At 37.4% G+C, this 15277-nt stretch overlaps 1 protein-coding gene across 1 annotated transcript in view; it reads right to left on the bottom strand.

Moving 5' to 3' along the window:
* Positions 1-14532, bottom strand: part of LOC130242813 (leukocyte elastase inhibitor-like) — a 16937-nt gene extending 2405 nt beyond the window's left edge. Inside the window, exons 1-6 of the mRNA XM_056474738.1 lie at positions 13868-14532; positions 6746-6922; positions 2419-2589; positions 2215-2332; positions 1983-2125; positions 1739-1894 (exon numbers count right to left, since the gene is read on the bottom strand). Of these exons, the coding sequence (XP_056330713.1) occupies positions 1739-1894; positions 1983-2125; positions 2215-2332; positions 2419-2589; positions 6746-6922; positions 13868-13897 (795 nt within the window). The 5' untranslated portion in view covers positions 13898-14532. The remainder of the gene's footprint in view (positions 1-1738; positions 1895-1982; positions 2126-2214; positions 2333-2418; positions 2590-6745; positions 6923-13867) is intronic.
* Between the last annotated feature and the right edge of the window lie 745 nt (positions 14533-15277).

Genomic DNA, 15277 nt, shown 5'->3' with positions numbered 1-15277 from the left:
ACAGAATCCAAAAACTAAAATGAACGAGTGAATAACAGGGTGAGAATATGGTAAAATCTGAAAACGTGGTAGAAATCAGACAAGGGCTTTTATTTTTCTGGACGGCTTTTGTAAACCATCGGTTGGGTGTTTTGGGGAAGTAAGTGGGTTGGCGAGTCAATCGGTAAAATTGGTTGGGTTTAGAAAAGTAGGGAGGGTTGGTCAGTTGATTGGCTGGTCATTCAGTCAGTCAAACAGACGGTCGTTCGACAGCAGCCTCTGGTGGGTTTACATGAGAACAGCGCGGGCACTCACGAGAGACATTTAAGATACAATAAAGCACACACAACGGCCAATCGTGGATTTGCGAAAACAAAAACAGCCAAAATACTTACCTCCCTGCACATATTTCGCGATCTCCAGAAATGTCCACGGGACTGCATTCTCAGAATGAGCCTGGGTTGACCATTTCTATTTTAGAGTCCAACCCAAGCGGTGAAAAGAAGTCTTTCTTAACCAATTAAAATAAAATCAATTCTAAATTATGACAGGTATTTGGCAATAATTTAATTAAGATAAAGGCTCTGCGGGATTTGTTTTGCCACTTCTCTTCACAATCTGGCCTTAAGGTGACGGTGAAGTTTAATAATAAAGAAATAGCCTAATGCCGACACTAGCCTGTATACAGTACTCTGTCTGCATTACGATTTTATGGTTTAATTAATATTTAGTAATAATTTAAAACCCCTTTACATACCAAGATTAGGCTAGGCTAATTAGGCTTTTTGTGGAGGAACATTATTGAATCCACTGTAAATGGCTTTAGCGCAGTCCTGCGCTCAGGATGGTGCGTCCAGCAGCACCGAACACCCTTTCACTGCTGCTACAGGCCGAGATGCATAGTTCTGACCTGGCTAATTTTGCGAGTTTTGGGTAGGATTGTTTGTTCATCTTCTACCAGCCAAGAACATCCATTTAATTTTCCATGACAGCAGTTTCAATGTAGCGAGTGACCTCGTCATCTTCCATGTCAGCTTGCTGTACATTGCTGTTTAGCGCTCTACCGTAATACGCAGGGTATGAGTGACCGCTGAAATACCTTGGCGGCTAGAGTGACCGTTCTTTTTGGATTGGCGGCTGGCCTAATCGCAGTCAAAATTCGCTCTTTTTGACTTCTCCGTCATCTTTTATTTCACCTTTGGAATGGATATGGATATTAGGAATGGATATTAATGTTGTTACAAACGATTTGATTACTTTCTCGCGCTAATCCAAATGCATCACATGACTGTTCATTTACTGCGCAAGCCCAAGCCCGGCCTGACCCGACCCCCTTTAAAATGATAGAAATTAAACCCGAACACGCTGGGTTATGACCTTCAGCTCTAGTGCGTGCTGTCATTGACGATCGAGGAGCGGCAGTGAATCAGCCATGTCAGTGGCACCAATCAATCCACAATAATTTAATGGCTGCTATTGATTTAAATATTGTGAATTTACGCAACTACATTTAAATAAATAATATCAACATCAAAATCATATTGGGGTTTACATAGAGTTAACACAGGGGCGCTCCTGGAACTGAAACTGGTGTGTGACTGCAGGGCTATAGTTTCAAGGGTCTTTTTTCTTTTCATTTCGAGTTACTCTCACATCCTGAGTGTATCCCTCATATGCACATTGCAAAGTGGGGCTTTGTGAAGGGTCGATTGCATCAATTCCAAACCATTTGAAATCTTTGTTTTAAAATCTGTCTCACCTTCTGAAGGCTAGTGGTTCCACCAGGAAGAATGATCAACATACTGATATTGTTCCCCTCATACGGCAGCTCCAGAACCTTACTCCTCATCTCTGGGATTTTGCCAATTGGAAACACTGATGTCTGATGCATCATCTTCACTGGTTTAGTTTTATACTGCAAAGCACAAACGGAAAAACACATCCCAACCCTCCTTATTTATCACATTAAAAAATAATAATAATTCAAGAGCCTGAAATCTCACCCATTTCAGCCTAAACGTCCCATTTCTGGTGGCTTCTTTTGGGAATTTCGCCTCCCAGTTCCCCTTGAAGTAGATGGCGTTCACCAAAACCAGTCTTGTAAGTTCATCAATGGCTCCTGATGGCAGCAAATCCTTGATCTTCTCTACAATACAAGTGGACATTTTCCTCTTTAGTCTTGGTCTGAACTGATTAGTTTGATATATTGACGTCCTATCAAGCTCAATTTCTTACCTTGTGTGTTTTCCTCCACCCATGTGTTGATGTTGACACGTGCGTCCTCTGGTTTATTCTTCAAGTCCACCTTCTCCAGTCCGGCTTCATAGTATCTTTTTGTGTCGTTGAGGAATTTCTGTGACATTGAAAATCAAATGAGTTGCAAATTAAATTAGAGTTGAGAACTTGAGCAAGTCTAGATTGATTGGCTTTGAGTTTTACCTCAAGAAACTGGTAGGTTTGCTCTCCGTAGAGGCGGTTGGCGAGACTCAGCACATACGGGGCTCCTGGTTTGTTCAGTTCACTCATCAACTCATTGAAGCTTGAGTGAATTTGCTCCACTGGTTGATGAGCGTCTGGAGTCGCAGCGGCTGGATTGGCAAGACCCAACACCTGCACAGAGTAACAAATGTTTAACTTTGACTCAGTTATTTGTTTATAATTACAACTTCAAAGCATCTAAAGGAACTAATGGTGTCAAATAGGGATGTGCTAAATATTTTGCCACTGAAAATTTTAGGATAAAAATGGCCCAAAAGCGCATTTTCGGTTTTTGGCAGAACAATTTTTATCACCAAAACAACACGGCCGAGACAGTAAGTTGTGATGATCCAAACAGAAACCATGGCCTGCGCATGTTGTCTGAAGCAGCATGTCAGTGGTGTGTCTATTAATTCTGTTAGAATCATCTGCACTTCACAGTACTCCATCCACTTTATAAAGATCTTTACTTAAATGTGCAAATAAAGCAGCGTGCACGTGAAATGATCCAGACTGTGATGCATGCAGAGAACCCGGGCTTCTTTTACATGCACGAGCAAGCAGAGCTGAACCAGCGCGTGCGCACTGTATAGGGAGAGCCAGCGGCAGCAGAAGCAGAAGCAGTGCACAGGTGTTTGCTTTTCACACTGGCTGCGTCTGCAGTGCACAGCTGATCGCTGGCTGTTGCACAGATTAATCTATCTCTGTCTATTCTATCTGTACACTACCTGACAAAAGTCTTGCCGTTGATCCCAGTTGTAAGAGCAACAAATAATAACTTGAGTTCTAGTTGATCATTTGTGGCAAAAGTGGGACAGCGCGGAATAATACTACAAAAGACCTACTGGAACCTGCATGGACCCAAGATTCACACAGAAATCTGTCACGTTTGCTGAAGGAAAAATCATGGTTTGGGGTTACATTCAGTATGGGGAGACTATACGAGAGATCTATGAGAGATCATACTATATGGAGAACTATCTGCAGAGGGGATGGCAACATCAACAGCCTGAGGTATCAAGACATTTGTGTTGCCCATTACATTACAAACCACAGGAGAGGGCAAATTCTTCAGCAGGATAGCGCTCCTTCTCATACTTCAGCCTCCACATCAAAGCTCCTGAAAGCAAAGAAAGTCAAGGTGCTCCCGGATTGGCCAGCCTAGTCACCAGAGATGAACATTATTGAGCATGTCTGGGGTAAGATGAAGGAGGAGGCATTGAAGATGAATCCAAAGAGTCTTGATGAACTCTGGGAGTCCTGCAAGAACGCTTGCTTTGTTATTCCAGATGACTTTATTAATCAGTGATTTGAGTCATTGCAGAGATGTATGGATGCAGTCCTCCAAGCTCATGATGGAGTCAGACACAATATTCATTCTGTTTCCACTGCAGCATGACCACATATTCTATACTGGACATTATTTCTGTTCAGTGACCACACTTTAGTCTAAGCACAGTCAGACCTTACTGTCCTAATGAAATCATTCAAAATCAAGGCATGATCATATTTTATTTTGGTGAAATAAGCGTAATCTAGAGGCCTTTGCCTTTCTTATAAGCCACTTCTGATACCAAATGATCAACTCAAAGTCATTATTATTTATCCTTCCTAAAACCTGGATAGGCGACAAGACTTTTGTCAGGTAGTGTGTATATAAATACACTTTTTATTTTTACTTTTCATCTGCACCAAGGCCCGCGGCAACTTCCTCCCATGCTGTTCCCTCAACCTGCAACTCTTTTATTTTGCAAATTATATAAAACTAAAGAACTGTATGCTTCTTACGCTCCATTAGAAGTGTCATTCATGTCTATTGTCAGCTTGAAGTAGGCCCATAGTTATAATATTTATACAATATAGTTATAATGATATTTATACATAATCAAACTAGTGTGCAACTTAAGCAAAACAGACCCTAAATTTGTTTTAAAGGGAACATAGTTGACCTCTTTTTTATGATTTAATATTAATATTATGGCTCTTCTGAGTGTGCCAGTTTAGGTTCAGTTTAAAACACAATTCAGATTTGTTTATTATAATGTGTTAAAAAGTGTCATGTTGGGGGCGTGTCCACAGCTCGCTGATTTATAGGTGTGTTGCTTCACATGTAAATTAGTTTCGGCTTCCCACCAACGTAACAAGGGGGCGGGGCCATGAGCTCACCCGCTCTGCGTTTGCAAGAGTCTGACAGGCAGACAGAGAAGGAGCTGGAGTGAGATGATCAGCATTCAGTCGTACATGTACACAGACCAAGCAGAGAGTACAAAACCATTTGTGTCTTTGTACAGTTTTACAGCCAACTGTGTGCTAGTTTCAAGTGCAGAGCTTGTACACAGAAACTAATAACCACGCACACTGAATTAACTTTGACTGAGGCACCGGATGCGCCGCTAGAAGCCGTGACATGGCACACGACACTCTCTGTGGCGCGGCAGAAACATGAAGTGTCCCGAATCGTCGCGCCACGCATTTTTGAATTGTAAACATAGGTTTCTCCAGCGGTCCGCGGCGCCCAGCCGTCGACTTGAGTGTACCCTGATAGAAACCTATGTTTAGAATTCTAAAACGCATGCTAGTTAAGATCACAGGGAGCTTCTGGGATCGCGAGAAATGCAAACGGCTGAAGTATAAGGTAGATTCAATGAGAAGTACACATGTTTGCAAACCTACCTAAAGATACAACCAATAATTCCGATTAGAGCGATAATGTGGAGAATATTGATCTTGTGTTGAGCCCAATGAGCCTTAATCTAAAAATAGAGCTAGCGTGTTCCTTTAGTGATATCGCTTCGACTCACGCTGAAAATGGCGGACGTGAATCAACAAACTGAGGATATGATGATGCGCCTGTCAATCAATATTGGTGGGCAGGGGGATCACACTCCTACGTCAGGTAGCGGTCGATTTGAAAACAGCTCCAATTGGTCCACCGTTTTTTATGTTGTTAAATTGAAAAAGAAAAGCACTGGGTGTGCTTATATCACCCCAATATGACCGTCTATACACCATACATGCACATATGTCTGTCCAAACAGCTTGAAAAGTAGATTTTTTACCATAGGTGCCCTTTAAATTTGGTTTTGTAATTTGGGCCCAATCAAATATTTGTTGCATTTTTTAAAATCGTTTCAGTACAATTGACTATATAAAAATCAGTGGATATTATCGGTGCATTTATTGAGTGAAATAAAATTGCTACTTTTTATTGTCTGAAGTCCCCATCCCCCGAAGTATTAACCTATTGTTGCAATGTGCTGAATAAATATTTTAATCATTTGTAATTGATTTATTCTTTGAAACTTTAATATTGGTTCATGCAATTGCAATGCCTTGATTTTACTAAGGTTAGTACACAGTCATAGCCATACATGCAATGGTACTAATTCATTCATTCATTTAATTCTCCCTTAATCCCTTTATTAATCTGGGCTCACCACAGAGGAATGACAATTTAGCCTACCCAATTCCCCTATACCACATGTCTTTGGACTTGTTGGGGAAACCGGAGCACCCGGAGGAAACACACGCCAACACTGGGAGAACATGCAAACTCCACACAGAAATGCCAACTGACCCAGCCGAGGCTCAAACTAGTGACCTTTATGCCGTGAGGCGATCGTGCTACCTACTGCGCCTCCGTGACGCCCCAATAATACTAATAATTAACATAATTTATTTTCAACCTTCCTTTCCTCATTGTCAGTTTTCTGTTTCTACCAAGAATGTTCATTTCAGTGCATCCCTAATGTGAAATGTCTGTAACTCAAATAACTGACCCGACTCATTTAATAAACACATGTAAAATGACTCTTTTGTTAGTTAAACCGTTAGTCTTGCTTAATCTTAAATTTCATTGAACAGCAAAGGCTGTTTACACTAATGATGACAACAGGAAACATTCTGAAATCTTTAATAAGTCTTGATAATTTATCACCAAAGAAATGATTTAGTTTAGTACCTCTGTGATGGTAATATGCTTAAACTCTGCATTTTGCCAGCATCATGTCAACAAATGAGCTCAATTAAATTACGTCACTATCGACATTATATCTCACTATATATCCTCTCTCTCTCTCTCTCTCTCTCTCTCTCTCTCTCTCTCTCTCTCTCTCTCTCTCTCTCTCTCTCTCTCTCTCTCTCTCTCTCTCTCTCTCTCTCTCTCTCTCTCTCTCTCTCTCTCTCTCTCTCTCTCTCTCTCTCTCTCTCTCTCTCTCTCTCTCTCTCTCTCTCTCTCTCAGAGCAAAAACAAAAAAGCACAAAAATCATCCATACTCTGTTCAATCACCTTAAACATCTGATCTGCGGTGTTTCCTTTGGCACCGAGCGACACCATGGCCAGAGCCGAGGAGATGCTGACAGGAGAATAAAACACATTTCCTGATGCGTTTCCTCCACTGATCTTCTCGAACAGGTTGAGGGAAAACTGTGTGTTTGCTGCAGACAGAGGCTCCATTTTCACAAGCTAAACAAAAAATAGCAGAGGAACAGATTATCAGCAAGTTTAAGTCTACGTAAACTGCCAGTATTGTCAAATGATCGCACCAGAGATTCAGGGAACATCAAACTGTTTACTGTCACACTTGTACTTTCTAAATTATCCTACTCTAGGCATGGCTAAAAGATCCCAGCACACAGCAAAAGATTTTTTAGATTAGATTCAACTTTATTGTCATTACACATGTACAAGTACAAGGCAACGAAATGCAGTAAAAAGATCTGGCACAGCTCTTCCAACCAGGCCGGAGCACTCATGAGTCGCTGATGCCTGTGAGATATTTGACGTGCTTAATATCTGGAGCTGTCGGCGATTCAAATCATGCCATGTGAAATGAGTTATGTAATAACATCAGCGATTGCCTATAGCAGAGGTGGGCAAGCTACGGGCTGCGGGCCATATGCGGCCCGCTAAACACTTTCATCCGGCCCGCAAGGGAGTTTTTAAAATGCTGCTTCTGAGTAACGGTTTGGTTTCAGAATTAGTAAATTAATGATGCAATACAAGTGATCACCATTTGATGGCAGTATTGCACACGGTACAGTTAGTGCAACTAGTAAAATAAGTACACATTAGTAAAATGCACTCGACCGTTAATGACTGAAAATGAGTCAAATAAAAATTGACTCTGAATTAGGGGCTGGACGATGTGAATCACGATTTTTTTGCTTAAAATCAAGATCACGATTCTTTCTCACGATTCTGTAGATGTAAAATAAAGGTTAATTTGAGTAGCCTATTATTATTGTTAATTCTCAAACATATTGTCACCTTGGAATAATAAGGATCTGCGTTCTGAATGATTTTGAGATATTGAGCTTCAAAGTTTTTGCAATCCATATAGCAAACAGTATGTGTGTAACTTTTTTTAAGTCTTAAAATATAAACAAAAAGCTGTCGTTTAATAAGAATATGTCAATAACTCAATTTTGACAAAAATGTCAGATAATACCTTATAATTCTAAAGTGACGATATGGTAAAACAACACTAATAATATTAGTCTTATGTGTAGGTCTACTGTTGATTAAAATACAGTCATCATGGTGGACTTGAACAGACTTTCAATATGTCCTGTTTGTTAATTCACAGTAAAATGAGGACATCAGAATATAACTATTCATAATTATAAAGTTGATTTATTATGTTTAAGACATGTGCTTGTCATTTGTTATTGTCAGCATTATTAGACCATTTGTTTTCACTGGTATCAGACATTTTGTCATTCCCTGCTGAAAAATCCAGCTTAAACCAGCCTAGGCTGGTTGGCTGGTCTACCAGCCTGGTTTTAGAGGGGTTTTGGCTATTTCCAGGTTGGTTTCCAGCCATTTTCAGACTGGTCTTAGCTGGTCAGGCTGGAAAATGACCAGCTAAATCCAGCTAAAACCAGCTTGGAAACCTGGCTAGGTGGTCAAGCTGGTTTTAGCTGGTCATTTTCCAGCCTGACAAGCTAAGATCAGGCTGGAAATTGGTGGAAACCAGCCTGGAAATGGCCAAAACCCCTCTAAAACCAGACTGGTCGACCAGCTAAAACCAGCCAACCCGCCTTGGCTGGTTTAAGCTGGATTTTTCAGTAGGGTTATCAGATTCCTAATTGCATTATATAGGCTAGAGTAGCTATACTGACACAGTAAACATTTATTTTCATGCACAACACTTTGTGTTCGCTATGAAAGAAAAAACATATCAAATGCTTGTCGTAATCATAACTGTAAATTGCGTTATGATCATTTAAATGATGTGTCATTTTCATTTTCACTTCCTAGTGCGGCTCATGGCTGCCGTCACTGTGATAAAACACACACACATGCAAATCAGTTATGCTCTCAAACGATCGCTCTGTTATACCTGTTATTCACAGCCTATGCAGGTTCTGTTCACTAAAATAGCCGTCATTGGCGTGTTGCGTGCACGCGCGCGCGTTCTCGGTAGCTCGTGATCAGCTCACGTGTGGTTTCGCGGCCGCAAATACATCATTACATGAAGACAGAAATGACATTTCTGGGTGAATTATACCTTATACATACAGTATGTGACACTTTTAACGCCATTTGAAGGTGTTCATGTTCCTGTGAAGACTTGTGCGACTGGCTTTAAACTTCCCTCCTGACCTTGAAAATATAATTGCTATATAATAAAATATAATCGAGATCGTGATCTTTTTTCGAATAATCGTGCAGCCCTACTCTGAATGTCGTGTGTTTAAGAAAGAATGGACAACAACATACTTCTTCACCAATATCGGACAGAAAGCGGTATGTCTAATATGCCAATATGCCAAAAAAAGCATTGCATTCCAATTATTTTTTTAATGTGTTAATATAAGATTTTTTCCTATCAGACAATACCTTTTCTATTCTCCACTGTAAAAATTATTACATTATTATTATTATTATTATTTATAAGCGATTATTTTATTGTTTTATAATGATTGATAACTAAATATAAATAGCAGTGCAAATTCATTTGACCTCAATAATGACTATTAAAAAAATGTGTGTTAATGTGACATGTAATATTACTTGTTATGCATACTGATACTATAAATAAAAGTTATTTTTTGAAGGATTTGACATGTGGCCCTTCACTTGGTTTGCAAAACTTTATGTGGCCCTCGGGTCTAAAAACGTTTGCCCACCGCTGGCCTACAGCCAATAAGAAAGCAGCATTCACTTGTGTGTGTGTGTGTGTGTGTGTGTACCGACACACTGCTGGAGAAGTTAAAAGCGGTCATTTTCAACAAGAAATGGAGAAAAAAACTAGTGTAAATTTGGCAGGAGCGTTGTGTCTGTTTGACATGTCATCTAAGCAATACCACAACCAGGTCGAAAAGTAAAAGAAAAGTTGAGGAGAGATTGCTAATTCTCTTCAAAAGCCAGATGAGCAACACAAGTTTCTAAAGCTAAAGCCTTCTTTTTCCACTATGTAGTTAATAACGAAAGATATATTACGTGACCTCGCATTGTTTCCATGTCCCTTCTCGAGTTTGTTTGGTTGTGAGATGTAGTTTGGACTACGTGGTCTGTGATTCTTCCTATTTTAGTCATGCAATGTGAACTCTCCTGTCGCCGATCCATCCTACAGTGTAAACACAGCACCGACAGAACGCTAACCAGATAGTCATGCAGTGTGAAAACATCCGTGACACGACTACTTTGAAAATCATGCAGACTGAACTCAGCATCAGGTGATTAGAAATCAAAATCCCTTTCTAAAGCGAACTCTCTATGTATCGAATAGCAAGTATTCTGCCTTAAACCGAACACACGGATTAAAACAATGGATCATAACACTACCGTGAACTTGACTTCAACAATACAAATTAAATACCATTATAATAGAAAAACCTTTTGACCAGTCACTTTAATGACTATGTGGATCCATACACACACACACACACATACCAATCCCACCCTGTTGCAGGCCTGATGTGCAGCTTGAGATCGTTGTGGCCCAGAAACAAACATCCCCCAATAATATCCAGCTGCAGCCCCGCACACCCACACACGTTTCAGGCACACACAATCCAGCACACACGATCTAGGCAGACCATATATGGTTATACAACAAATGTTATTGACATCGTCATCAGGGGCGCAACTACACATTTACTGAGGGGTATGCAGGTTCAAGTTTTCATATGCGAGGTGTAAGGTCTGTGTTTGCATGAACAGCTGACTGAAACTGCTATTACACCTCTCACCAAGTGAAATAAAAAAGACTTTAAAATGTTTAGTGTTAAAAATAAGCAGAGACAAACTGCCTAAAATGTTCTATTTTATTAAAATTGTGTAGGAAAACTTTTTTGTAACTAAATTAAAAGAGTTTTGAGCAAAAAAAAGTTACAAAAAAAGCCTCATGTGTCAATATGAAACAAAATAAATTTATAAAAACATGTATATGGTATAAAATGAATCTTGATAAAAGGATTATTAAACATTTCAGTTCCAAGAAATGTGAATATTGTGACTGTTTTAACAGGGTTAATAATCATTATAAACAAGTATATAAAATTCATATAGGGGAATTTCTTAATCCAAATATTATTTTCTATTTTATCTGAAATATATTGAGGTCTGTACTTACATAAACATACATTTTGTGTGATCCCTCCTCTTATTTTGGCAAAATAATTAATTATTAATAATAAATAAAGATAATTTTTCAGATTATTTTAATAACTTTTGACCTCAACTGTACTGTGTGTTTGATAAAAATGTTAAAACTCTAAACAGTTACATCTACATGAACACTTTACACTAGGCTGTGTGACTGCATGTTATTGTGTTAAATGATTTGGAATTAAAACGTGTCTGCCAACGTTTGCAACTCATGTATTATTTTTTCATTTAATAAAATACAATATTATATTATTTTTAAAAAATATTATTTTTTGATTTTGATTTGATTTATTTATTTTCGAACAAAGTATCATACATAAAATATCATTAACAAAAGAATACATTTCAACATGGTTGAAAATGGAGTGGGATGAAGCACAAGCTTATTATTTTCCCACCCCGTTACCACATACATCATTCGTCTATTACTTAAACTTATTTCTTCCTTTACTTCTCTCTTCCTTTCACATGAACACATTCTATCCTTTTGGCATATCCGACAAACTATATGTTTGGTTCCATTTTGTACCTGTTTACCTTGTAACATAAACCCAGAGAAAAAAAACAACAACAAAAAAAACCTAGTACTGCAGGTAGCCATTAATTAAAATGTCATCATACCTTTCTCTTTTCATACCTTTTCAATCACCTTCATCATTGTACTCCTTTAATAATATGTATTTATACAACTTTTTAAATTGATTAATATCCTGACATTGTTTGAGAGTCAGGTCTAGACTGTTCCATAGTTTTACACCACAGACAGACATTCACAAACTTTTTAAAGTTGTTCTTGTTTTCAACCTCCTAAAATTGAGTTCTTCTCTCAGATTATATCCCCCTCGTCGTTCTTCGAAAAACGTCTGTATGCATTTTGGAAGTAATTTCTTCCTAGCTTTAAACATAAATTGTGCTGTTTTAAATTTAACCAAATCATTGAACTTAAGTATCTTTAATTTAAAAAATGAAGGATTTGTATGCTCCAAATACCCCACATTTTCTATCAGTCTAATAGCTTTTTTTCTGAATTGTACATACGGATCGTAAGTTAGATTTATATGTATTCCCCCATATTTCAACACAATAACTCATATATGGCAACATAAGTGTGTTATATAATATATACATTGATTTATTGTCCAGGATCAATCTAGCTTTATACGCTATTGCTACAGTTTTGACTCATTTTGATATCACATTACTTATTTGCGGTTTCCAACTAATTTGATGATCCAGTACAACACCAAGAAACTTTGCATATACTCTTTCTATAACTTCATTATCAATATGTAAATCTATATTATAACTGCTTTTTAATTTCCCAAATAACATAACCTTTGTTTTACTTATATTTAATGACAATTTGTTTACATCAAACCATAATTTCAATTTATTCATTTCTGTTTTAATCAACTTCATAAGTTTTGGTAAATTATGCCCAGAACAAAAAATACTTGTATCATCTGCAAATAAAATAAACTTAAACAACTCTGATATCTTACACATATCATTAATATAAATTATAAACAATATTGGACCTAAAACTGACCCTTGTGGTATGCCACACATTACATCATATTTATTGATGTAATATTTGAATCTTTTAATAAGGATAATATCAAAAATAGTTTTGGCACAACGGCGCCAATAAATAGTACACAATAAAACAATAAACAATATTGTAAACTATTTAACAAATATAGCGATCGTGACGAGCGAATGGGGAACATTATTTCCGATCACCATTCAATATAATAGACTGAACAGTTTTCCATCAGTCATCATGATCAGTCATTATTTATCTGACAGAGTCAGATACTCGTTTGCTGGCCTTGCTGAAACATTTTTCAGAGATATATAAACAATCTAAATTGGACAGGTTTAATTCATATAATGGATTCATAATGAAGGAAATAGTAAGTTAATATAGGCTATAATACTTCTTTATATGTAATACAAATCTTTTTACATGTAATAAATGTATAACACTATATTATTATTTTACTCCAGCGATTGAATAGTATTTATTTGCTTAATTTTCTAATAATTACTTAATTTTTTTATTAATGTTTTCCCGCATTAAATACTATAGAAATTTATAGTAAGTAATATATTGTTTTTGATATTGTTATATATTGTTTTTAAACCATAAAGTACTGGTAATTTGTAATGGTTATTATAGTTGCAACAAATATAGTAATACAGGCAAATAAACTGTTAATAATAAATAAATAAAAAAGATATAATATAATAATAATAATAATAATATATATATATATATATATATATATATATATATATATATATATATATATATATATATCACTACATTTGCTACAGTTTAGTAAAAGATTAAGTTGTTTATAAATATATTAATTTAAAATTATTAGCTATAGCATTTCATTTTAATGTGACACATTATTGTTTATTTATATTTTACTACAAAGCGATTTTAACTAAGTATGACAACATTAAGATTCTGAATTAGTTTAATACTTAATCCTACAGGTTATTATGTTTTCTTTGTGTATGTGGATACGTGAATAAAGTCATAAATGCTTAACTAATTATTTTTATTTACCTAATTTGGTTCCAAAACTGCACAGATGTTAAAATGATTGTTAAGATATTATAATAAAATAATGACTGAAATGGGAAACCCTAAACTGTTCACAAGCCATATATGGTGTGCCTAGATTGCGTGTGCTAGATTGTGTGTGCATGAAACGTGTGTGGGTCTGCAGCTGGAACAAATGCCCCCTTTGCTCAGCAGAGCAAACAAAATAAAGGTACCTCAGTTATCCAGGTGTACTCTGATACCATCCAACGCCAAACTCTGCCAGCGATGCTCGCAGACTGGTTGAGCCCTCACAGCTGTCTGGCGTGCTTCGTCTCACAGTGATGCTTCAAGCAAGTTCGTTATCCAGTTCACAGTTTTTAGTTCGTAAGGGTATCGAACCGAATTTTAGTGAACGTTTTCTTACACAAAATATTCAATTCAGCTTTATTTGTATAGCGCTTTTACAATGTAGATTGTGTCAAAGCAGCTTCACATAGAAGATTATAGTAAATTGAAACCGTGTCAGTTCACTTTTCAGAGTTTAAGTTCAGTTTAGCTCAGTTCAGTGTGGTTTAATATTCAATACTGAGAGTCCAAACACGGAGGAGCAAATCCATGCGCAGCTCCCGAACCATCCAAGCCAGTGGCGACAGCGGCGAGGAAAAAACTTCACCAGTTGGCGAAAGTGAAGAATTAAAAAACCTCGAGAGAAACCAGGCTCAGTTGGGCACGTCCATTTCTCAAGCGTCTTGTGCAGAGCTGAAGGCTGGAGAACGCTGGACGTCAGCGAAGACTCGTCTGTCCCACAGGAGTCAGTCACATGCTCTCCACTCCTCCAAGACCACCACAGCAGCTGCGCAGGAAAATACAACACAAAATGTCTCTCACTCACTCCACGAGTCAGATATTCTTTCAGTTTCTCTTCACTCCCGGAGGCGCAAAAACACACTCTCTTATTCATCCAATCAGATAACAGCATCTCCCCACATAGCATTTGTTAAAGAGCCCATATTATACATGAAATACGGGTCATATTTAGGTTGTAAGGGTCTCCAACAACAGTCTAATATGCATGCAAGGTCAAACAACACTTTCATGGTCTTATAATCTGGTCATATAATCTGCCCCCCCCCCCCCCCTATGAAGTAGTAAAAGTATAATTACACTAAGCATGTGATGAGTCAAAGAATTACATCTCATCCCTCCCCAAATGATTTTATTTTCCTCACTAAATGAGTATAGCACCTTGACATGCCTTGCTTTTGTATGACATTTGTCAAAACAAAATTATAGATCTGGGAGTCCTAAAGGTCAACATAACTTAAACATGCAATCACTTCTCAAATGCTTACTGTGAGAGGTGTAAGATTTGTCTTTGCATGAATTATTGACTGAAACTGCTATTACACCTTTCACAAAGTTAAATAAAAAAAGACTGTTAAATGTTTAGTGTAAAAAATAAACAAAGACAGACTGCCCTGAGATGTTCTATTTTATCGCCAAACTTTTTTGTAACTAAAATTAAACTAGTTTTGAGCAAAAAACATTACCAAAGTGGCCGATGTATCTATATGATACATACACTGTAAAAAAAAATCCGTAATTTTACGGTTTATTTCCAGCAGCTGGGGTGCCAGAAAAAG

This window comes from Danio aesculapii, chromosome 16, assembly GCF_903798145.1.
Source record: "Danio aesculapii chromosome 16, fDanAes4.1, whole genome shotgun sequence".
Lineage (NCBI taxonomy): Eukaryota > Metazoa > Chordata > Actinopteri > Cypriniformes > Danionidae > Danio > Danio aesculapii.
The sequence above is the reverse complement of the archived record's forward strand: the minus strand, read 5'-3'. Positions and strand labels throughout refer to the sequence as shown.